General features: G+C 36.1%; 1 protein-coding gene across 5 annotated transcripts; it reads left to right on the top strand.

Annotated features, from left to right (window-relative positions):
* Positions 1 to 1,029: 1,029 nt before the first annotated feature.
* On the top strand, positions 1,030 to 25,260 carry LOC104586018 (small ubiquitin-related modifier 1-like). Of its 5 annotated transcripts, none has more exons than XM_088896817.1 (8): positions 1,030 to 1,447; positions 1,607 to 1,865; positions 18,150 to 18,281; positions 18,771 to 18,920; positions 19,775 to 19,826; positions 19,923 to 19,987; positions 23,936 to 24,085; positions 24,913 to 25,260. In XM_088896817.1, the coding sequence occupies exons 4-8, from the start codon at positions 18,789 to 18,791 to the stop codon at positions 24,973 to 24,975; spliced, it is 462 nt and encodes a 153-aa protein (XP_088752943.1). In that variant the 5' UTR covers positions 1,030 to 1,447; positions 1,607 to 1,865; positions 18,150 to 18,281; positions 18,771 to 18,788; the 3' UTR covers positions 24,976 to 25,260. The 5 variants fall into 5 exon arrangements, with proteins under 5 accessions (XP_088752943.1, XP_088752944.1, XP_088752942.1 ...); XM_088896818.1 differs by having other exon boundaries at positions 18,150 to 18,266; XM_088896816.1 differs by lacking the exon at positions 18,150 to 18,281 and having other exon boundaries at positions 1,030 to 1,496.
* Positions 25,261 to 26,075: the final 815 nt, after the last annotated feature.

Consider the following 26,075-nt stretch of genomic DNA (forward strand, 5'->3'; position numbering starts at 1 on the left):
AGCTGGTTTTCTTAGCTCGCAAGCTAAAGTTGCCTCGAAATATCCCTTTAGAGGTAGCTCGGGAACCCGGAGCTCGCGTTGTGGCGAGCTCCTCCTTTTGCGCGCTACGATGTAGTGAGCTGCCTTATGGGCCCGTTACTTGGTTGTACTGGGCCACATTGCTGAGCTGTCGCTTATGCTGAGTCAGTGTCCACGTGTCGTCGTTTCGTAGGTTGGACCAAATCGTCCTCCATCATAATATATTATGAAATAATATTTTTATATTCTATATATAATATGAGAGTATATTATATATTATAAAAATATATTATATATATATTTATAAAATATAAAAATATATTTATTTTCAAACTTTCAAACCAAATTTGTGGTCATCCAATATTTAAAGGGTAGCTAGGACTTAAATCGACCCTTCTCAACTAGTTTTGAAAAAAAAAATAAAACATAAAAAAAACACCAATATAGGTCGATATGCTCTACCGGCGTATCGACCTATGTTGATTCTTTGAACCTTGCCGAAGAGTAATCGAAATTTTCTACTCATTCTCACATCGACATCAAAACACATCCTACTGTGTATTGGAAACATCCCATCATGGTTTTTGAGCTGCCATTAACCCGGATGTCAGATTGTTCGGCACAAGAACCATCCAGTAACTGGTTCCGTTTTACTTGAAGCCTAGTCTTTGACCAAAAACCGTTGAGTCAATCAATGACCCGTTGAGCCAAGCGATCGAACCATTGACTCATTTACCCATTTAACAGTTTTGGCCATTTTTATTTTTAATTATTATTTTTTTTAATTTTTATTGTTAGAATGCCCATCTATTTGAACCGAATAATTGAACCGTTGACATAAAAACCGGTGGCAAGAATAATTCCGTTTCCAATTAGTCACTCGATTTAAAAATGCAAACGGATCGGATCGAATTCGAATCAGTATATAATAAACTTTAGGTCCAATCCGAATCCGATTTGATAAGCCTTGCTCCTCTTGTATGCTTGATAAACGTCCAAACTCCAAACTACATACCGTAATGAAATCCGAATCTCGTTGTCTGTATATGTTTCTCATCATGCAGACACGTCCTGCTTCCGTATCGGAGGACGATGCAGAATTGCAGACATCTCCATTGGTGGTGTCTGAACTCTGAAGCAGAGATATCAGCATCTAATCCCTGCTTCTGGAGCTTCGATGCTCCTGCTGCCACGAACTCAATGACTTCGTAGGAACCAGAAGCATCTCTCTAACTTGTACATGATTCCAGAGAACTTTGCAGTTCCTGCCTTCCTGGTTCGGTTAATAAGGTGCAAGTCCCGTCTGTGTTTTTTGGTTGGAACTTAGGAGCGAGAGAATAGAAAGAGAGGTTCGGCGAGGGCAAAGAGGAGAAATTAGGTGGCGGTGATTGAACTTCTGCGAGAAATTCGAGGGCAAAGAGTGAAAGAGGTGTGTCTGTGTTTCATTGGAGTATAGCGAGTGCTGCGAACGCCCAGCAGTACTTATCCCTTGTTTTAACTATTCTCAGTCAGCTTGTCCTTTTAAAATACAAACTTCCTTTTCTGTGAAAGATCTCGTCTCCAGCAGTCTTTATTGTCTGGCATGCAGGTGATTCGACCTTGCAGAAATGGAATCTTTAATATCTCTGACAAAGCAGTTCTCATAGCTGGAATCTTTCTCTACTAGAGGAGGAAGGAGGAAAAAAGAAGGGGAACAGTCCTCTGTGTTCTGGTGATTGTGTCCTGCGGTCCCTTTTCTCCATTCTTTTCGATTTCTAGGTCTGAAAATGGATAGAAATGGAGCTAATGAGAAACGCAACAAGCGCAAGCTTCGACAATCTCGCCTATACCTCAAGGTCAAGAACCAGGTGAAGAATATTTCTTTTTTGACTGTCTAGGTGTATGAATGTTCTTCTTTTAGTTGGATTTTTAACTTCTGTTAAAATGAAGAAAACAAATAATGCCGATTTAACCTGCTTTAAGAGAATCTCCTTGTATCTCTCACTGCAAAAATTTCTCCAATGGAACGGAACTGACGTTATTTGTGATGGTGATGGAAGTTTTTTATCCCTATTCTAGATTATGGATTGGGTTTCAAGTTATCTGATATGTTCCAATATCTCCTTCTGTTTCAGTGATCATATTTTAGTCAATTAAATATTATTGTTCATTATTGTGGTAGATTTGGAGGCATATTTGATAAAGTATTTGCTAGTTTATATATGTAGATGCTAGTAGCACAGTAGCACTACGCCGTATGGCTTTTGAGAGGAGAGAAAAATTGTGTTTCAAGAACAGTTGGTCTGGTAGAGGATTTGCCCCCTCGAAGAGGCATACCTAGGAGTTCAGTCCTCCTCGAAGTTGAGTACTGTCACTCTTTTGAACAGAAAGCAAGAAAGCCAGAGAAAATATTGAAGAAGAAGAAGAAATTCTTTATTACAAGTGACTGACCGAATACAACAGCTAAAGCTATATTATATACGTGTAAGAGTAGGAAAGAGAAAGGAGAGAGAGAAGAGCAACAAACTAATCCAGCTCAGCCAAGTTTGTTATGAACTGTTTTAACAACCTAACTAACTCAGCTAATAAAGACTATTTATACTGACTAATAAATAATTCTCTACATCCCCCCTCAAGTTGGAGCTTAATGAAGATCGAGCACGCCCAACTTGGAAAGCAAGGAATGAAACTAAGGACCTGCCAGTGGCTTTGTAAAGATGTCTACGATTTGAGCATGTGTAGAAATGTACTGAGGCTTAACAAAACTCTGTTTGAACTTGTCCCTCACCAAATGGCAGTCGATTTCCAGATGTTTTGTGTGGTCATGGAAGACTGGGTTTCCTGTGATGTGTAATGTAGCTTGGTTATCACACTAAAGAGGGATGGGAAGCTGAAGAGGGATTTGAAAATCTGCAAGAATGTAGGATATCCACTGCACTTCACAGACTGTAGTGGCCTCAAACAGGCTTCAAATCTTGTGCTTTCCAGATGAGGAAGTTTACAAACCTCTCCTTTTTGTGCTTTCTGATAGCCTTCTGGTGGAAGCATATAAACTTCCTCATCCAAATAACCATGGAGAAAGGCGTTGTTTATATCAACCTGATGTATTGGCCAATTCTTAACAGTAGCAACTGCTAGAAAAATTCTAACAGTAACAAGCTTTGCAACAGGACTAAAACTATCAAAATAATCAATGCCAGATACTTGATGATAACCTTTAGCTACAAGCCTTGCTTTGTACCTTTCAACGGTACCATCAGGATTCAACTTAACCTTAAAAACCCATTTTGAGCCTATAGCTTTCTTCCCTTTAGGCAAAGCAGTCAGTTCCCAAGTCTGATTTTGTTCTAGAGCTTCTAGCTCTTTGTTCATAGCTTTAACCCACTCTAGATGAGTATTAGCTTGAGTGTAAGACTTAGGTTTTGGAATAGTTGATACATTTTCTAAAAAACTCAAATATGCACTGTCAAAAAATGGAGATTGGGTATAGGGAAAATTAGGAGGTGTGTAATTGGAACTAGTAGGGGGTAATGAGACCGTATTAGCAGTAGGTAAATGATTAGAAATTGATAAATTTGTAACAAAGTCCTTGAGCCAAACAGGTTTGTTTTTTATTCTTGTGCTTTGTCTCAGAGGAGGTAATGTAGGAAGTGTAAGTGAAGAAGGATTAGTTGAATGAGTAGGAGAAGACAAAACAGGAGTTGGAGAAGTATCAACAGGAGTAGACAAAACAGGATCATATTCAATTTGGGGAACAAAATCAACAGGAGTAGTTGAATTGGGAATAGGAATTGTAGATGAAACAGGAAAATCAGAATCAGAAATTGGATCTACAATTGGTATGGGACAAGTAGAAGGTTTAGCTGAAAAAGAACGATATGGGAAAATGTCTTCATGAAATATAACATCCCTGGAGGTAAAAAGTTTTCTATCATTGAGGTCATAGAGTCTATAAGCTTTCTTTCCTAAGCTATAACCCAGAAAAATGCATTTAAGAGCTCTTGGTGCAAACTTGTCCTTATGGGGCTGAGTGTTTGTAGCAAAACAAAGACAACCAAATGTCCTTAGATATTCTAGTCAGGTTTCCTTTTATACAAAACTTCAAAAGGTGTTTTCCAATGTAAAACAACAGTAGGCAAAACATTTATAATATGTGTGGCCATTAGTAAAGCATGTCCCCAAAATATTTTTGGTAAATTTGCTTGAAACATCAAAGACCTAGCAATTTGAAGAAGGTGTTTGTGTTTTCTCTCCACAATACCATTTTGTTGTGGAGAATAAACACAGCTTTTCTGGTGCAAAATACCTTGATCGGAAAGAAAACTTTAAAAATCTTTATTGAGAAATTTAGTGCCATTGTCAGAACGGATACATTTAATTTTCTTATGAAATTGAGTTTCAATCATTTTGAAAAATGTAATGAATGAAGATGCAGTCATGCTTTTATGGTTAAGCAAAAATATCCAAGTACTTCTGCTGAAATCATCAACAAGTGTAAACATATAATGTGCACCAGTAATTGAAGGATGTTTATAAGGGCCCCATAAGTCCAAGTGCATCAAATAAAAAATGCTCTCTGAATGAATTTTACCAATTGGAAAAGGCAATCTCTGTTGTTTAGCCAAAGGACAGATTTCACAAATAGGTAATGATGCATTGGTGGGACAAAAATCAAGGTGCTGTAAGGCTGTAACAAATGCATATCCTAATCTGTTATGCCAAAGAACTAATCCAGGAATAGAAGTTTTATTGAAGAAATGAGACTTATTACATGTAGCAGCTTGAAAGGTTCTATTACAAGCATTCTGAGTCATTGCACAGTGTGCAAACTCTTTATTACAAACAAATGATTGAATTCTATCAGCAGAAAAAGAGGACTTGTCCAAAGTGTACAAGTTCTTTATCATTTTACCAACTGCTAATATCTTCTCATTCTGCAGGTCCTACAACAAGCAATAGGTAGGGTAAAAAGTGCATTTAATGTTGTTTATAATGACTAATTTACTAACAGATAACAAATTGAATTTAAAAGAGGGAATGTGTGAAGTATTTGTCAAAATCAGATCAGGACTAAGTTTCACATGGCTAATATGTTGAACAAATTTTATGGTTCCATCAGGTAAATGTAGTATGATTTGAGTTACTGGTTTAGGTTGAGAAAGTAATTTTAAATAAGTGCACATGTGGTTTGAAGCACCAGTATCAACTATCCAGGTTCCTTCATCTAACACAACAAGTGTACTATCCTTAGAGTTGAAAGCATATTGAACTTTCATACCTGCATAAGTATCCAGGTGAGCAAAATTGACACGGTTGCTATCAGCAGTCATTTTCCCTTTGGCAATCTTCATGAGCTCTTGTCGAATCATGTTGCTGAGATGAGGTGCTTGATCTTGATTTTGGTTAGCTGGTAACTCAGTATCTACATCCAGAGGAGTATCAGCTTGATAAGCATTATTGGCCCTGTATCTTCTTGAAAAGCCTCTTCTACCTCTTCCTTGAGTGTTTCCCTTTTGTTCTCTCAGCTCCTTGTACCAATCGGGGTACCCATGAATCTTGAAACAAGTTTCCTTTGTATGACCATCTCTATTGCAATGATCACAGTGTCTATATTCTGTTTTGTCATAATCTTGCTTTTGTAATTCAGATCTACCATAACCTGGTGGTTTCCTAGTAGCACCTCTTCTTGTTCCATCTTTCTTGTAATTCTATGATCTAGCAAGCATAGCATTTCCATCAACAGTTTCAGCAAAAGCAATATGAACATCTCTTTGTTTTTCCACCCTAAGCACCAATGAATATGCCTTGTTAATAGTAGGCAGTGGATCCATTAGTAGGATCTGATTCTTAATATGATCAAAAGAATCATTTAGTCCCATTAAGAACTGCATCAGCTTATTGGAAGAAGTAATGTCACACATTCTCTTAGCTGCACCACAAGTACATTGAGGAAGTGGCATGATACATGTCAATTCATCCCAAAGTTTCTTCAATTTGGTATAATATTGTGCCACAGTTAGATTTCCTTGACTAATTGTACTAATATCTTGTTGCAAATGATACTGTAAAGGTCCATTTGAATCTCCAAACCTTTCTTCCAATTCTAGCCAAAGATCTCTAGCAGATGTAGAGTATAGAAAAGCATCAACAATGTCCTTAGAAATAGAGTTAAGTATCCAAGAAGTTACCATACAGTCCACTCTTGTCCATTGCTCAAAAGTAGGTGAATCAGGTTCTGGTGCTTTGCAACTTCCACTGATGAAACCTAATTTCACCTTAGCTCCAAGCACTATCTTCATTGATCTGCTCTATGTCAAATAGTTATTTCTAGTTAGTGGAATAGACACCAATATCATGCCTGGATGATCTGAATTCTATAAAAAACAGAGGATCTCCATTATTGCTTCCAGTATTAGCTTCTTTTCCCGTACCAACGCCATTGATAACATTTCCACCATTATTGTTTGGTGTTTCTCCTGCTCTTGTCACTGAAACATCAAGATCAACCTCCATCGTTCTTCAAATATCAACTTGATCAAAAGAGAGCCCAAGATCTAGTGTGGCTCTGATACCATGAACAAAAAGCAAGAAAGCCAGAGAAAATATTGAAGAAGAAGAAGAAGAAATTCTTTATTACAAGTGACTGACCGAATACAACAGCTAAAGCTACATTATATACATGTAAGAGTAGGAAAGAGAAAGGAGAGAGAGAAGAGTAACAAGCTAATCCAGTTTAGCAAAGTTTGTTATGAGCTATTTTAACAACCTAACTAACTCAGCTAATACAGACTAATAAATAATTCTCTACATCTTTTGCCCAGTTTGTTTATTATTTTAGCCATGATCTTGTCGGATTGTAATTTTTGGTATCGGAGATGACTTTTCAAGGTATGAAAATTATTGAGAATGAGACACGATTAATAAGAGTTGGAACAAGAAATATTTCTCAGAAAGATGGATGCAGAGTTTTGCGCTCTGAAGGGAGGTCGAGATGAACTACTGTAAATGCTTGAGAGATCTTGCAAAGGTTATCCACTTTGTTTGCAAATCTGACAGTAGTAAATTTATGAAGAAGAATAAGCTGGTCAACAGCATTGAACTGTTATTTATCCCCCCCCCCCCCCCCCCCCCCAAAACCAAAAAAAAAGAAAGTCATGAATCGTACTGTCTGTTTTTTGGTATTTAACACAACAAACCTAACTTTTCAACCTAGGTGGAAATAGCAGGACTTGAATCGTGTCTCTGCTGGGACTACCCAGCTAACATGCCAACCAAGCGACCACTCAGTTGGCAAACAACAAAAATTGGCTAGAATGGACCTTATATCTATACCGATGAATTATAATCATGATTGAAGAGGCTGTGGAAATAATATCAAGCATTCTCAACAATTATGAAAGAAGCTTCAGTCAGCATGAATTTTTGATATACGTCAAGAATATGACCTGTCCTAATTCAGTCATCATTGGAGGATCTGCAATAAATAATGGTTCTAGTGCTCATGGTCTTACAGTGATCACATGTGCTTAAAGAGTAGTTAAAAAGGAAATTATTTTGTTGACTTTAATGACTGAAGGAAGGGCCAACCAGATTTAGGATACAGGGGTAAATTTTCTAAAGGGTCAAAAACAACCTCCTTTTTGAGTCTCATTGATAAAATTAGACTCATCATTTTGTTCGCATGAATTCTAAAATGCTTTTGTGGGCAAAAATATTGCTTTTTAGTTTATAATTACAGGATACCTTTTACTAAATTATGTGTTACTCTATGCGTGCTGATGTTATGTTTCCTAACACAATATGCATGAGTTCAGTCATCTATAAAGAACAATCAAGCTCAAATAGATAGGGGCTATTTAATGACAGCTGAAGTGGCTGAACTGAATGACTTGTTTTGTGAGCTTCCTTGAGCAACAAAGAAATCTTACACATGCAAATGAGTTTGGAACTTGAGTTCATCTCCCCACCCTGTGTTCTTGGAGAAGTTTTTGGCCACAACATCTTGCCACATCTGGAGAAAGCGTGCTATTATAGAAAGCTTTATATTACAATGTTGGAACGTTACATTGTTAATATTAGTTGTGCAAATCACCAATACAAGGTGGAGGTGGGGCATATGGCTAATATGTATTGTGGGATCAGACATGTGGCCAGTCTTGTGGAATTCCCATCTAATGGACAGTCTAGAACTCTGGATCAGTCGGTTCAGTCACAAGATCCCTTCACATGGCACAATCAGGTTGGCTTATGAAGGGAAGCTCCCTTCTTGGATCCAATTAGGATACCTTTGAAGTGATATAATGATAATGAGTTATATATCACTTTCAATTGTACAACTCCCAGATTTCTATTAGTTTGGTTGTTTACAGGAAATCAGCATGAGCAAGCTGCAAGGATGTGGTTTTCTATCCCTATGTATGTGCATCTCGTGCAGGGGGAGTTGTTGTGAGACCATAAACAACCTTTCCCTTTCATTCTCTTTCATTTTTAAGATTTGTAATTACTATTATGTCGTGATTTCATGTTTTATGGGCGGTCTCCTTTTTCTAACATCCAGAGCCTCTTTGGCTAACAGTAATGCCTGTCTTTAATACAGCTTCAAAGTAGAACTCTTAAAATGTTATAGTGCTGATCAATTTGGGTGGATCATAGGGAGGCGTTATTTTTGTTACTGTTGTTTGGGGTATTTAGGAGAAGATAAATGCCTGTATTTTTTGACATATTGAAATCATCCCAAATTCTTATGGACTAGATGCATCCACTAGTGAAATTCATCAATATCAACAGAAAATCCAGTGCCTTCCCTTCACGTTTGTGTCCTCTGCAAGCAAATGGTGAGAATTCCAAGCACCTTTTCCTGCACTGTTCTTTCATATTGGATACAAAGAACTAGTCTCCCACCTTTTGGCTTCCATTAGGCCCTCCATAGTGCACTCAAATAAGTGTTTGGGCCTAATTTCCTCCCTCTTTATGCTAAAGGAGGGAAATTTCTTTCTGGGTGCAGCAAAGGTGCCAGTTTATGGAGTGCTCGGAAATAAATAAATGGTAGAATCTTAACAACAAGAGACATATATGCATCATCATTTGTCTACTGGAAGTTGGTGACTTGTTTTATGCTTACAAGAGGAGGTCAAAGGAGATTATGTGGATGCCATTATTAGAGGTGGCATTGAGAGGAAAAGCAGTTGTACCTCAAGAATAGAAGCCTACCCAGACTGGAAGTGCTAAATTTTGATGGTTTTTCCTTGGGAAATCTGAGCCCTTCAAGTTTTATGGTGCCAATTGTGGAGATATTTTCCATTATTTAAGCTTTAACTTTTGGATCTGCCTCGCATCTAAATCTTGTGTTGGTGGAATGTGACTGACATAGTAATAGAGTTGATGCAGTCAGCTGAAGATGGATTCTGGGCTGCTAGAAACATCATAAGAGAGGTTAGATTCAGATCATCCATAATGAATATAGCATTCGTATGGGGTCTAATGCCTTACAACTCCTTGACTGATGGCCTTGATCAATAAGGTGTGGACTAGGATGATTTCTTCTGGGAAGCCACTGACCACGCTTAATGTTCTTTTTGAGCTACTAATTTACCATGTCTAATGTTGTACCTTTTTCTTATTCTCTTTGCATTTCTATGTGGTCAGTGTGCAGCCTTTTTTTCTCTTATTTTCTGAACAATAAAAGGAAGATTTAGAAGCATATCTAGATTCTTTTTTTTCCTTTTTGATAGTCAACAAAAATCAATTGTATTGCAGTGATGGAAACATCATACTAACCAAAATCAAAGAGAAAGATTCAAAAGAGCACTAGGATGACCCCGCAAAAATATAATAAATATGTTGTAAGGAATGTTATTAGGACTGTTAGTGGGCCTGTTTTATGTGTTTTTTTTTTTCTGTTAAGTTATAATTAGGGGCATACTTGTAATATCATCTTTTATTTGAACACCCTAATACATATGTCAAGTGAGGCACTGCCCCTATTACTTTTTTGGCAATCCTTTCTTTCTTCTCTGCTCTCTTCCTCTCTTCTCTTCTTCTTTTCTATTCTAGATGGTATCAGAGCAGGTCTGACTGCAGGAGGAGCTCAAGTACATCTTTTCTTTTCTCCTTTTTTTTTTTTTTGATGAATGTCTTTTCTTTTCTCCTTTCTCTCTCGGCTTTCTCTAGAAAAGACTGTGGATACTCAAATCTGAGAAGGACCTGATCAGGTAAGGGTTTTCTGTTCTATTTTTTTCCTCTTTGGTTGTGGGACCAAGAGGGTGATTGTTTTGGGTGTTTCACTCGTATCCTGTGATGGGTTGCTGAGTTTTTTAGAGAGGTGTTTCTCAATATTCTGTATGGTTGTGCTCTGAGGTCCAGTCGATTATAGTGTATACCTGGTTTTTTGGACCTCTGATGTTCAGGAATGTTGCTTTCCATTGTGCTGGTTTGTTTGTGGTGATTGGAGCTTATTGCTTTCCATTATACAAGACTCAAGACTGTTACAGTTTTCTGTGAAGTTCGGGTGTTGTGTTCTTCTCCACTGTTTGTTTTTTATTTTGGTAGTATTTGGAGGTTTCATACACTACTATTCACTTCTTGTGGGAGGTGTTCAGTGTAGTGTGTTTGACTGTTTTTTAAGTGGACTGTTAATCAGAAAAAAAGGGGAAAAAAGACCTGATTACTCTCTTGTTAGTGTTGTTATTTGTTTGTTTAACTCAAGGGTTTGTGGGATTGTTGCTTGCTGCACTTGAACAATGTCAACTGATGATTCAGCCATGTCTGGAGTCACTGGAGGTCAGAATATGGTCACCCCAAGGGCTGAAAATTGGGGTTTCCCTGTTGCTATTACAGTCCTTGATGGACTGAACTACTTGGAGTGGTCCAAAAATGTTAAGATGTATGTTGGGTCTAGAGGAAAGCTTGGATACTTAGTGACATTCCTCGACCCAAAGAGGCCGATGCAACCATGATTAAGTGGGTTCAAGAAATTATTTGATCATGTCCTGGTTTGTAACTTCTTCCAAATCTGAGAAAGAATTTTATGTGGGATGAAACCACAAAGGAGATCTGGTCACATTCCTCGACCCAAAGAGGCCGATGCAACCATGATTAAGTGGGTTCAAGAAATTATTTGATCATGTCCTGGCTTGTAACTTCTTCCAAATCTGAGAAAGAATTTTATGTGGGATGAAACCACAAAGGAGATCTGGGACCAGGCTAAGGCCACTTTCTTTGAGCAGAGGCACCATGCTCGTATTTATCAACTACAAGTTGAGTCCTTCAATTGTAAATAGGGGGAGAAAAGTCTGTCAAGTTACTATTCTTCTCTTACCTCCATGTGGAGGGAACTTGATCATTATCAGAGTGTTGATGGGAAGAATGAATCAGATGTAAGAGTACAAAAGGCTTGTGAATCAGCAGCAAGTTTTTGCCTTTTTAGCAGGTCTTAATCCTAGTTATGAGCCCATTCGGGTTTAGATTTTAGGGAGCAAAGAACTCCCATCACTTCAAGAAGTGCACTCATTGGTTCAGCCTAAGGACAGTAGGAGGATATCCATGAATCCTCTAGAGCGGGAGCGGCAAGTAGCTCTCTTTGCCAAGGGAGGTAGTGAAGATAGGTGCAATGATGAAGAAGACTGAGGAAGTTGATAAAAACAGGTTAAGTTGTACTCGCTATTGGTAGACCCAAACACACTAAGGAGACGTGTTGGGAAGCCAAAAAATTTCAGTCCTTCCAGAAGAAGCTACCACAATATTCTGGGAAGAATTCTAGTTCGGCTAATGTTGTTTCTAGTGGTTCATCTCAAGAGGGTATCTCTACAGGTTCTAACCCTAAGGAGGGGTTACTGAATACCTTGTGTGATCAGCTAGAAGAATATGGTAGGACTCTCCATCAACTTGAGTGGACTTCCATCACTCCTTCTACCTCACATGTGTCCACTTCAGGTAACCAGGCTTTTTGCATTTCATGTGTCTACCTCATCCTCCACCCCTTGGATCATTGATTCAAGGGAAACCAACCATATGACTGGTAAGCTTAATTTGTTTTCAGAATATCGTTTACTTTCTGGTGGAGATAAAGTTAGGCTAGCTAATGGTTCACACACCACCGTTGCTGGCCAAGGTGCAGTGCCCTTATAGAATGGCGTTCTTCATTTAGTTTATCATGTTCCCAAATTTCCTATCAATCTTTTGTCTGTTAGTTGCATTACCAAATCCTTGAATTGAAATGTAACCTTTTTTTTCTGATTTTTGTGTTTTTTAGGATTTGACTTCTGGGAGAAAGATTGGTAAGGATCATGTGGTTGATGGTCTCTACATTCTCGATGATGTCGTAGCTTTAGAGTCAAGTAACACAACAATTTTTGCGAGTCAATTTGAGAGCCCTTATAATGATGCCCAGATTTTGCTGTGGCATTAATGTTTGGGTCATTTCTTTTTTCTGTCTTTAAGGGTCTTGTTTCCAACTTTATTTAAGTCAGTGTTGGATCTTCACTTCAGTGTCCAACTTATCCTTTAAGTAAACATTGTAGAATAAGTTTTTCTCCAAGAAACAAAATTGTTGAATTTCCTTTTTAAATTGTTCACTTTGATGTTTGGGGCTCTACTACTATTGTTGTTGAAGGAGGTTACGGATACTTCATTAGTTTCATTGATGACTTCTCAAGATACACCGAGATTTATTTACTTCTTTCACGAGATGAAGTTCAAAAAATAATTTAAGATTTTTAGAAAATGACTTTCACTTAGTTTCATGTGGAAGTGCAAAAATTTCATTCAAACAATGTTTGAGAATACTTCAGAGATGATTAGAATTAATTTTTTTCTTAACATGGTACTATTCATCTGAGTACTTGTCCCAAGACCCCACAATAGAAGGTATTGCTAAAAGAAAGAACAAGCATCTCCTTGAAGTGGCCCAGAGTTTGATGTTACATGTGCATGTTCGTAAGAAGTTCTGGGTTGATGCTATGTTGATAGTTGCATTTCTTATCAACTGTATGCCTACTAATGTTCTTAAGTTCAAGGTCCCACACCAACTCTTGTTTCCCAAATCCCCATTGTTCTCTATTCCTGTTCATACTTTTGGGTGTCGGTGTTTTGTCCAAGATTTGTCCCTGTCTCATGGTAAGTTTGATCTGTGTTCTATTCCTTGTATTTTCCTGGGGTATCCCACCTCTCACAAGGGATGCAAGTGTTATGATCTCTCTTCCCATTGCACCTTTGTCTCCATGGATGTGACTTTCATTAAGCACTAACCTTTCTTCCTGGCTTCTCCACAGGGGGAGAATAGTATGTTAGAGGGGAAGTGTATTATGATTCCCACCTCCTCACCTAATTCCTTTGTTTCCCCTATTGCTGTACATTGTTCCTGTTCTCCTGTTCATCATGTTTACTCCCATTCTAGATCTTGTTCCCATCCATCGGATTATCATATTGCCATGAAATGAAGAGGATCTTGAGAGTACCCCTCCTGTAGCAATTGATTCTCAGGAGGCAAACTTGAAGAGTAGTGCATGTCCTTCTAAACTAGATCATGTTTACTCCCATTTTACCACTTATAGCAACTTATCCCCTTCTTATCGTTCTTTTCTATTTGCTATCTCTAGTATATCTATTCTTAAGTCTATTGCAAAGGTCTTGAATTCTCCTTGGTGGAACAAAGCAATGCTAGGGGAACTTGATGCTCTTCATAAGAATTGCACATGGGATTTGGTAGACCTTCCTAAGGGTAAAAAACTTGTGGGATGTAAATGGGTGTTTATCGTTAAGCATAGTTTTCAAGGTGCCAAGGTGAGGCTAGGTGACCATGGGGCGCTCAAGTGCCAAGGCACCTAGGTGGTGGAATTTAAAAATAAGAAGCCAACGGATTTCTACCCTTTCTGAACTAGTTTTTTTTGGTTTTATGTATTTTGCACTTTTGTGCTTGTGTTTCTTGCAGTGTTGCTTCAAGTAGGAAAAACAATATATTAGAGTTGCAACTTGCAAGTTAGAAGTTAAAACTTAAAAGAACTGAAGGGGGCGGAACCCCTATTTTAGATCAACAAAACATAGGGAACAAATACTAAAATAAAAGAAGAAAATGAAGAAAAGTAGGGGGCGGAGCCCCTATTCTAGACCTAGAAAAGCTTGTGAAAAATATTAAAATAAAAGACAAAAATATGAAGGAGAAAAGAAGGGGCAAAGCCCTTGCTTTAGGTACCAATGATGAGAACAAAATAAAGCTGAAAATTTGCAAGATAATAAGAACAAAAGAAGGGGATGAAGCCCTTGTTCTAGACCCAAAAAAGCTGGTGAAAAAAAATACTAAAATAAAAGAAGAATATGGAGGATAAAAGAAGGGGGTGGAGCCCTTGTTTTATTCCAATAAATTGTTCAAAAAACATGGGGAAAAGATACAAAAAGGAAGATAAGAAAAATGGGGCGTAACCATTGTTTTAAACCAGGACATAGAGAACAAAACGGAGGGCTGTTATTCTCACCTTGACTTAGAGGACTATGTGGGAACGATGAAGGGCTGGTGTTCTCTCCTCTTCATCGGTTCAATTCTTTTGTCAAAGTGAAACCCTTGAACATGAATTTTGTTTTTACTTTCCTCACAACAAAAACATGATAACATGCAACAGGTTCTATTATAAAAACTAAAATCAACCAATAAAATATTATATATTTTAATAAATATTATATATTTGTTTCAGTCCCCTAAGCATGCACCTAACATATTTTTTCCTAGCATTTGGGCGAGGTGCTCTTTGGAAAGCACCTAGTCGCCTTGACAACGGTGCTGTTAAGCATCATGCTGATGGTTCTAGTGGAAAGGTATAAGGCAAGGTTGGTGACCAAAGGTTTTTCTCAGACATATGGAGTTGCTTACATAGAAACGTTTGCTCCAATTGCCAAAATGAACTCCATTCGTGTCCTCCTATCCCTTGTTGCAATGTTTGATTAAGGATTGCATTAGTTAGATGTCAAAAATGCTTTCCTAAATGGTGACCTCAAGCAAGAGGTCTATGTTCAGCCTCCAGGTTTTGCTTCATAGGAAACAGAAGGCAAGGTTTGCTCTTGCTGCCTCAAGAAGTCATTGTATAGCTTAATAATGCAACCAAGTAGTTTGGTTTTAGACTATGTCAGAGTGATCATACTCTCTTTGTTAAGAGAAAGGGAACCAGGTGGCCATTCTTATAGTTTATGTGGATGACATTGTTATTACGTGGAATTGGGAGTCAGAGATACGAGAGTTAAAGAGATTCTTGGGGGCTTAGTTTGATATCAAAGATTTAGGTCCTTTAAAGTACTTCCTTGGTATTGAAGTTGCAAGATCAAACAAAGGTATCTTTATTTCTCAGAGGAAGTACATCCTAGATCTGCTACAAGACACTGGTAAACTTGGAGCCAAGCCTGCTAATACTCCAATTGATAGTAATCATAAGCTTGGTGAAGAAGGTGTGAGATCTTTATTTCCCTTTCCTTTCCTTTCTTTTCTTTTCCTTTCCTTTCCTTTTTTTTTCTTTTTCCTTTCTTTCTTTTTTGTCTTTATATGAGGTGTGCATGAGGCGCATGAGGCGTACGCCTCAGAGGTGTCAGCACCTCTGGCATACGCCTCAAGATGTTTTGGGAGTGCCTTGCCTGGAGGTGCACCTCCAGGTGTATGCCTCCCACTACCATCCCAGGTCCAGGATATCCCCTCGTGACCCCTAATTTTGCTAAAGAATCTGCCAGGTGATTGACACATCTAGTTACCCACTTGAGCGGACAATTCAAGTTGTTACCTAATTCCTTTGTTTCTTGAGACTGACTGAAAATCTTTATATCCAAGTCCCAAGGTATATCATGTTCATGCCAAAAAAAAAGGTATATTATGTTCAAAGCTTAGCCAATGAATAATAATTTGACAGTCTCCCATCCTTTCATGGAAGCTAACTTTAACCCTTGAATGAGAGCCAGCAGTACTTCTCTTAGAGAGTTCCCTTGTCCTCCCGCTGGTCTTGAGAATCTGAGATGAATATAACCACTACCATCTCTCACCACTCCTATGCTGGATTTACTGGGATTACCTAGACTGTATCATCGAAGTTAAATTTCAAAAACCCTGCCTCCAAAGTAATCTACTCCTGCAGAGAAACCAGCTAATGTCTGCTTACCCCTTAATAGATCATCCTTTGTGGAACCTTTGGATTTTTCACAAGCCAATGCCTGATATGCTATTCTCATTGCAATCATCTTTATTGGAGATTATAGATTCTGTTTTGTTTTCAAACATTCTTGCATTCCTTCCCCTCATAGACTCCATAATTAGTCTCTTGCATTTCTGTTTCTAGATGGATTCTTAGGGACTTAAGCTCACTGATGAATTAGCACAATGTAGAGTGAGCATGACAGAAAAGATATACAATGGTCTTATTTTGCTATAGATCACATGTACAATATTTTCCTGTTTACAGTCATATATACTTATGTAAATTCCTGAGGGTTTTTTGCCCTCTTTCATAGCAATATAATCATTTTACCATTTATCAAAAGAAAAAAAAAAACTTGTATATCTGTGGTGTATATACTTTGTATTATTATCCATCTTGTATATTTTTTTTGTATTCCTCTTCTTTTATTAGAGTCTTTTGTCTCTGCCCAAGAAAAGAAGTCATTAACTGTCATATTTAGGGAATTAATATTTAGGGGTGTTTGTTTGCACTAAATGAACCTTTTGGCTCTGAGAAAATGACTTTTCAGAGGCTCAAGTTTGTTTGGTGCAACCTTTGAGAGAAACCTCCAAGTTTTTAAAATGGCTCTTAGTAGCTAACAGGGCCATCATAGTCTTAACATGCTAAGAGGTGCTTTACTTCTTACCCAAAACCCTACCTTTCTCTCAAACATCTAAGGATGACCATGGGTCGAGCTGGGCTGGGCATCTAGGCTTGCAAAATAAATCAATAAAGTTATATTTTAAAATTTAAAATTTTAATCTAAAATTATAGAAAATACATGTAAAATTTAGTATGCATACATTAATCTATATAGATATTATATATACTAAAGTATTATTTATATAATATATATTTCATATTATATTATTTATATTAAATTTTTAGGATGGGCCAGGCCAGGCAATGTAGGGCCAGGAATAAATGATCAACCCTACAAATGTTTCTCTTTGCTTTTTGCTTGTTTCAGAGCATGGTGATGTTTTAACTAGTAAGCATTTCTCTTTAACTTTTTTTCTTAATTTTCCACTATTTTGATGTCTAGAAGAGGTTTGACATCTCTCTTTGTTGATATTCTTTTTTTTCTATAGCTTGCAAAACCAATGGGCTGGACCTTTATTCATGATTTTTTTATAGCTTACAATACCAGCTGTAGAATTTAGGTTTATCGAACAAATACATTCTAGGGGGGGGGGGGAATTTGTAAAATAGTCTATTTTCAGAAATTAAAGCATTCATATATTCAAACAGTTCAACTGCACTCAGAGGTACAAAAAAGCAAAAAAGCAAATTCTCATTACTTAGAAACCAGAATCACAATCAGATCTTTTGTGCTTTCAGAGATCAGAGTTCAGTTTTACCGAACAACACCTTAGAGTCTACAATAGGATCAAATTAGTCTACTTGTGGACTTTTGATGTGATACAAAACATCATCTTGAATTTCTTTTCTTTCATGATACACCATTGTCACAGTTTTATAATTTCTTTTCCTTCATGATACACCATGATCTAAACACAAGTGTAGGAGCAGAAGCCTTTTTTTAATATATTAATTATATAAACGCAAATGACCAGGCCTGAGCCTGAAGCCCCGATCTGGACAGATGTTTTATAATATATTAATTATATATTATAATATATAATACTTGTTTCACTACTAATTTTATTATTATATAATATATATTATATTTTATTATATATAATATTATTGAGTCAGGCTCAGGCTGGGCTGGGCCAGCCCATGAACAGGTCTAAGTAGGATAAGTTCAGCTTCACTCATTGTTTTGCCTTGTAACTGTTCACTTGTTACATCAGAGATTATTAACTTGAGCTCTTTGTTTTCCTCCATGATTTCAGTTTTAGTTAGTTTCCAGGTTTTGAGTGAGTTGAGGCTAAGGGTAACTTGAAATGATTATACATACATGACTCATTAGTAGGGCTTGGTCTTTTCATTATCAAATTTCAGAGGTAGAGCATTGACAGCCAGAAAGAACAGCTTGTTCAGATAGATACCTAGATCCGCATACTCAGTTGTGGGTAGAATAAGCAGAGAACTGAGGATGGAGGGTTGAGTTACATTGAGGTATTTCCCTCCAAGGTAGCCACTGTAACCTGCTTTTATATTTTTCGAGCTTATGTGCCTTTTCTGTCCCATTCTCTTACTAGGAGTGGATAATTGTACTTGTCATTTCTTATTCTTTCTTTCAATGTAATCTTTTTTTCTTATTGATCAAAATGGAAGATGTATGATCTATCTTACACCATTGACCTAGATTTTTGTTATTAAATCTCATACTTAAAGAATTATGTAAGAGTCAACTTTGTTATCCATGTATACATTATTTACTAATCTTCCCCAGCTACTGGATCTTTGTTGAACCCTTAATCCTACCAAACTTACTACACTCCTCTGCAGAAGTGGTAGTTTAGTTAAACTGTGATACAGGTTATGGGTTCTTGGGATAAAACATGGCAAAAATCTTTTAGTCAAGGCAGCTGCATTATTTCTTATATGGTAGTATTTCTTTGTTGGCATGACAAAAAATTAAATAGCTTTTATGTTTTTTTATCATGGTTTGATTGTTAGGAAGGGAAGGAGGTATTCATGAGGATCAAGCGCAGCACCCAGCTAAGAAAGCTTATGATTGCTTACTGCAAACAACAATTGATAGAGTTGAACTCTGTTAAATTCTTTTTCGATGGTATCCGCCTCCTTGGAGAACAGACACCAGATGAAGTCTCTCTCTCTCTCTCTCTCTCTCTCTACAAATATGTACAGTGCATATTATACACAGAATATGCCCTCAATCCAGAACTAATGGGATTTAGTTCCATAATGTTGGGGTTGTAGTTAGTTTCAGTTTGGGAAGAGTTTAAATACAAATATATATTTGCACTGTGCATATTTGTATTTGTACTCTTCCCACACTGAGCTTTAAGCACAAATCAAATTTAATTGCTTGTTCTGGCCAGACAATTACTGCATCTCTCTTTCTCTCTCTTCATCATACAAGCACACACATGGCAAAAAATGCATTAACTATCATTCTCTTTCTGTTGTATTTGTATCACAGGAGGCACCATTTCATTATTTCTGTTTCTTCTTATAGTAGCCTCCAGATTCTTCCCATATGCATGCTCCAAGCACTCCAGATTTGTCATACATGCCACTCCTATATATCAAGCAGGCTTTATCTCCTTATCCAGATCCATATCCTAGTTATAGGTCCAAAGACACCAAACCTTTTTCTGTTGGACTATTTATGGCAGTCTAACCTGGGGCATTCTGTTAAATACATGAAACACTATTTAAAGAAATGTCCCATGCTGGTTAAATCCTTCAAATGATGGCTCCCCCCTGACATCACTCCAGTGGATTTGCCCTTTATGTAGTGAACTTTATATAACACGAAACGGTAAGGCTGGCATGCATCTTTCTTTGTTAGGCTAGCTCTTACTTTTGGCTATTATTTTCAGCAATTTTTTCAATCAGCAACACAGAATTTTTTTAAATACTTCAAAAAGAAAGAGGAATTACAAAATTATTATTTTCAGCAATTTGATGATTATATTTTTTTTACTTGGGAGCAGCTAAAAATGAAGGATAATGATGAAATTGATGCAATTGTAGAGAAGTGCAAAGGTACTTCTGTAAAAACACTTTGTACTCCTCTCTACCTTTCAGTTTTCAAAATACCACAATACTAATTTTTAGGTCTTAAACCGTCTCAAACTGCAGGTCAGGAAGAAAGCAAGAAGGCAATGGATCAACCAGCGCACATAAATATCAAGATCAAAAGCCAGGTGAAGAATATTTTGTATTATATTAGATCGTTTAGTTGTTTGTTTCCTTATTGGCCACTCTTTTGAAAATTTATTTTCTTAAGATGATAAAATTTATAATGGTTTCACTTGTTTTGCTCAATGTATGCATGACACACTAAAAGCACATGTAAATGTTTATAAATGTGCATGCCTGACCCTTTATACTACTTACTGTGGTTGTCATATACATTCCTCTTCAGAGCATATTTGTGCGCCCAAATGGTTTTGTTTGCCCAATGCATTGCTATGTGCTTTCTTAATTGTTATGTTTTTCCATATGGTTGTTTGCTCAATGGAATCTTCACCCTATTTGAAGGTCCTGAATTCGAAGAGTTCTTATAGATTAGTTTTAAGTTTTAACAGTATATTCAGCTAAATTGAAAGATCTGCTAATTCTTTAGAAGATTCCCTAGAAGATTCCCCATAGAAGGAAGGAGTTAATAGGGAAGACTTATACTAGAGCCCTGCAGTTGGGATAGAAAAAGTTTATTTGGGAATTTATTATAGGGATATGCTATTTGGTGAATGCTTCTCATTGTGCCAACCTGCCAGGATAGATATCTAGTACCTGTACGGCTGTACCTCATAAATAGCAAGTGATAGATTGTTGGAGATATAAAGGAAACAATTCGGTTCAAACAATAAAACAGCAGTAGATCAACATAAACACTCCAAGAACACAACCCTTGCAGTAGGCATACCAGCCGTACCAACCAAACTATTCAGCAATAGCAAATTCAAAGTAGCATCTCAATGATAATAGCAGTGATATCAAATCTGAAAACAACAAAAAGGAAAATTTACCAATTTGTAGATTGAGGCACATTGATGCAAAGTTGGCCTTGAATCTGATTCCACCCACCCCCTTTTGGATAGTACCCCTCGGTGTTTCCAACCCACCATTGACCCAGATGATCAAACCATCATTCGGCCATGATTTTGGGTCTGGTTTGGTTAAAATCTTGAATTTGGTCAAAAACCATCCAACCTGGGCCATTGAAATGTTGACCCATTCAACTTGGTCATCGGGTCATGTGTTGCACACTCAATGTAATGGCAAACTTCTAAAGGTTATAACTTTACTGTTGGATGTCCAATTGTGTTAATTTTTTTATTTCCAGTAATTATTTGAGATCTATGTGTCCCCAGCCGCTTTGCCCATTATTTTTGCCAAAATGCAATTGTTAGCATTTTTTTACAAATAAAAAATTTAAAAACTGAAATAAAAAATATAAATTAAATATAAAATCATGCATATATTACATGTAGAATATAACTATACATTATTTATTGATAAATTTAACTATACAATAAATAATGCATATATTACATTGTTCCCACTACTTGTGCAATGCATTTTAAAACAAATGTCATTACTTAAATCTTTTTAAACATGAACTATTTTAAATTCACGAATAATGGAAATTTTTAATCAATTATATGTCTTTGCATGCATGTTATGCAATCAGAATATATTTCCTTATGTGATATAGACATTCGGTGATGGACCACCAAACAAATAACAGCAAATAGTTCATATTATTAGGAAAGGCCATGATGAGGAGGCTTCTTAAATTTGAGTAGTTCAGTTGTAGTTTTGAAGAGTTGACTCAATAGCAGCTTGATCATTGTATATTTGTATCAAATGATTTGGGTCTTATCAATTTCATGTATCCTACATACTATACATAATTTATTTATGCATGTGATGGTTAATGTTCAAGGTAGTAGAAGTGGAAGTATTAACTATTTTAGTTGCTTTTTTAACCTTATGGGCTTATTGTAATTGAGCCATGGGCCTATTTATTTTTTTATATAGGTCTTTCGTTATTGCCATCTTATTAGGGACGCTTTTGTAATTTTCACATATTTCCAGCAATTATTACATTAGAGATCGGGGGACTCATGAGCACTATGACGTGTTCCCCAACCCACGTCTCTTGCTACTCTTTTCTCCTCTCTTCTATCTTTAGAGCTATGTTCCTTGTTTATTTTTCTTGATTTTTTTGTTTTCTATTTTGCTAATAACAGAAAATATGACTGGTGTCTCCCAAAGAAAATATAACATGCTGTATATGAACAAAAAGATAAAGACTAGCAAATTTATGTTATTGCCTCTTTAAGTATCATGAAATCATAGTAAACCACCATCTAAGGATCATTTAACAAATTAGCTTTTCGATTTTTGGATCTTTTGCTAATGGTGTGTTTTCTACCAAATAGAATAGTATTCTTTGATTGGTTACCGCTTTTTTATCCAATTGATACTTTGCAAAATTAGATCCCAAAATAATTAATTTTAACTTAAAAAAAATCTAAGATAGGGAGTTCCATTACAAATTTGTTGGTTGTAAATTTGCCACGATTTGTTTAGCTCATGCGGTCATTTCTAATCTGTTACAGGGTAGGGTCTAGTTTCAAATTCTTGAAACCAATTGCACTCAGACTAGTTTCAGGGTCTAGTGGTTTACCCTACCTGATGAATCAACCTTGATTGGCCTTGGTGGAATTTGCCTTGAAATAAACCCCAAAATATTTTTAGGGATGTGAAGATTTAACCCAAGCAATAATGGTTACAAAATGATTTCACTCTAACATTTAGTTACTCAAGTTATTTGATAAATTGTTTTCATTTTAATGTTTGAATGTATACAATAAGTAATGTAAAAGGTGATATTTACAAAATTTAAATTTAAATTATAAATTTTGAACCATATAACGATAATCTACATATTAAGTTACTCATTTTAATCAATAAAGATATTCATCAAAAAAATTAATCAATAAAGATAATATAAGTTTTAAATTATATTATATTTATTGAATATCAAGCTTTTAAAGAAATGCTTTGTTTTTCTTTATATTTTTGAAGGGGGGGTAAAGAAAAACAGGTTCCATGGGTAGACCATAGAACCAACCCCAGAACCACCAAGGCTAGATATAGGGTAGGTTCCAGGTTCTACCATAGAACCGAACCGAGCCAACCTATGCTCACCCCTAATTGTAATCCTATGTTGGAGTATTAGGACTTTGTTCTCACAAAATCTGTCCTTACACTGTCCTCACAACCCTTGCAATTGTGCATTAGGAACATCTCCATACTTGTATTTTTTTTTTATTCATGGGAAAATATTCCCGCTACATAGTGTGAAAACAGATTTTGTGAGGACAAAATCCAAATTCATTGTTGGATATCTAATTAATTAAACTATATACAACAACATGAAGGCCACAAATAGATAAGACACGTACAGATTTGCACTAGTGGATTAATAAGCTTTGGGTTGAGGTAAAATAATTTAGAAATCACTATTAACTCATCATTTGTCATATGAACAAAAGCAACCATTTTCCAATGAAACCAAAATGAAGGCCACAAATAGATAAAACACGCACACACAAGTGGAATAACAAATATAAGGCAATTCACTCCTTGGCTTTGGGTTGAGATAAAATAATATGGGAATTCACAATATTAACTCTTTTTGTGTCCCATAAATAAAAATGGCCATCTCTAGACTTCTTCATTGGGCATGTTTGGACTTTAGCTTTTGCCAAATTTTGAATGGGCTTGATTTGAAGCCCAAACTTGAGATGTAAAGCTGAGCCTAAAGCCTGGTCCATGAATAGATCTAACCATTTCCAAATGTTGGTCCTATTTATCTAGGTTCTTGGGTTGGATGGACTAGATATAGACCTAACTTTTGGCATTATTTATTTTCACAAAGTGGCTACGTCTTTCTCCATTATACCATGCAATGGCCCCTTGTGTGTCACATTTATCAATTTTATGCGTAAGCCATTTTCTAGCATCACCAAAAAGAAATCATATTAAATATTTATTGGTGTTGTTATTATATGCTATTTCATATTTTCCTTGGTATCATTTGAAGTTTAAGATTTCTTTTGTTACCATTTTATTGTTAGGATGGGAGTGAAATATGTTTTAAGATCAATTGCAATACAAAGCTACGGAGGCTAATGATTTCTTATTGTGAGAACAAGTTTTTGCAATACAGCTCAGTTCGATTCTTATATGAAGGTCGGCGCATCAATGGAAATAAGACGCCAAATGAAGTAATTCCTCTCTCCCAGAAACACATGTACCAATTGTATCTAACTTTGGTTCATAACTTTAAATGTTATAAAACAGAAAAATAGGGAAAAAACATAGAAACTTTTTGTAACTATGAATATTGATTTAAAATAAGGGAAGCTTATCCAAAAATATTAATATTATATGGTCATACTTCAAGTGCACTTCACATTTTTTTTATCAGCTCAAGTGCACTTCACATTTTTTTTATCAGCTCAAGTGCACTTCACATTTTTTTTATCAGCTCAAGTGCACTTCACATTTTTTTTATCAGTTCAAGTGCACTTCACATTTGAAGTGCAACATACATGATTTCTTTGCCATTATGGTGATATATGGGATTCTTTACATCAGAGTATGATTGCTCTACCATGTGGGAATATACTTATTTGTATACACTAGAAATGTTTGCACACCAATTGCCTTGTCCTAGCTTCTCTCACTCCCCTTTTTTGTTACATACATCCAATTTTACCAAACATTATCTTTAGTAAATAATTTAGGGTAATCAACACCCTTAGTTGGATATCTTACCTGAATGTCTTTCCTAGTGCCCAAAAAGCTTCACATACTAAGGTTTTTAGCCAATATGAATGATCTTTGTTAATGTAGCATTTTTTTTTTTTGGTTTTAGAAAGCAAAACCATTCATAATGTCAAACACCTATTAAATTTTTCAATCAACAAGAGGTTGAATAGACTAAACCTCATGCTATACTCAAGACTTCTATATTTTCTCTTTTCTTTTCTTATTTTTCTTTGATGATCTCTTTCCTTATTTTTTTTTGTATGTGTTGACCTTGGGGCAGCTCGGAATGGAAGATGGTGATGAAATTGATGCAATGTTGGAGCAGATGTCAGGTGGTTTTTAGGAACCTTGATTTCAATAGAAATTCTAAGCCTCTCTAAGACTCCAACCAAGCAAATATGTTAAGAAGAAACGGTTTGTTGGTATCTAGGCTTTGCTTCATGCCTCGAGAATTTTATTAAGGATGCTTTTCAAAAGAAGATATCTCATCCATGAACAAGAAGTGACATTCTTATCTTTCTCAATAGGTTATTAAGCATAACCATTTATGGGCCTTATTGGATATTAATAGGATGTTGTAAATTGGTCTTATGTTCATCTCTTAATCCATGTTTCTTATTGTATGTAATTAATAAGTTTTTTTTTTTTTGCTAACACATCACCTAACCCAGGTGCAGGCGAGATTCGGTCTTAAGCTTCTGGTACAACCTGTAGAAGGCTTTACCAACTAGCTAGTTAATAAATTGATACTAATAGACAATCATTTAGGTTTATACCAAAAGAAATGAAAATGAAACAACCATCAACTAGAGTTAGTATGTTTGTTTCGACATTACAATCCTAGCATATAGTTTGGGTTCAAGTGATCTTTGCTCAGTTATCAAGCTATCCTTGGTTTTTAAGTTCAATTAAAATTAACTCTTAGTATCATTTGAAGTATTATTAAGGTAATTCCTATATGCATGTTATAATAATGTATGATGAATGTAATGTCATAATTACAATGTGTGAACAAATTATATAAATTCAAATCTCACAAATTCATCAATAATACTAGATATAAGGTTCAAATGATTGACTATTGAGTGGTAGTTCGATTAGTATGTAGAATGGGTAGTCCCAAAAATGATGTGGTTTTGAGCCCTGCCATCGGTATCACCACACCTTTGAGAAGAGTTGTTAGATTGTTGCTAGAAAAAAGTGTTGTACTACTTTATGGGGGACAAACGGTGATAATTCAATACTTTAAACAATGACGGGTTAAAATATAAACATACAAGAAATACACAATTTAATAATTTATGTGAAATATTAGGTTTTAAGATACATTTGAAAAATATTGTAAAATGGTGAAAGAATTAAAATAACTCAAAACCTAAATCACCTAAAAATGTAATACAAGAGTGAGCATTTCCCTTTATCATATTAACTTATGTGTTCTCT

This window comes from Nelumbo nucifera, chromosome 1, assembly GCF_055504915.1.
Source record: "Nelumbo nucifera cultivar China Antique chromosome 1, China Antique-T2T, whole genome shotgun sequence".
In the NCBI taxonomy this organism is placed as follows: domain Eukaryota; kingdom Viridiplantae; phylum Streptophyta; class Magnoliopsida; order Proteales; family Nelumbonaceae; genus Nelumbo; species Nelumbo nucifera.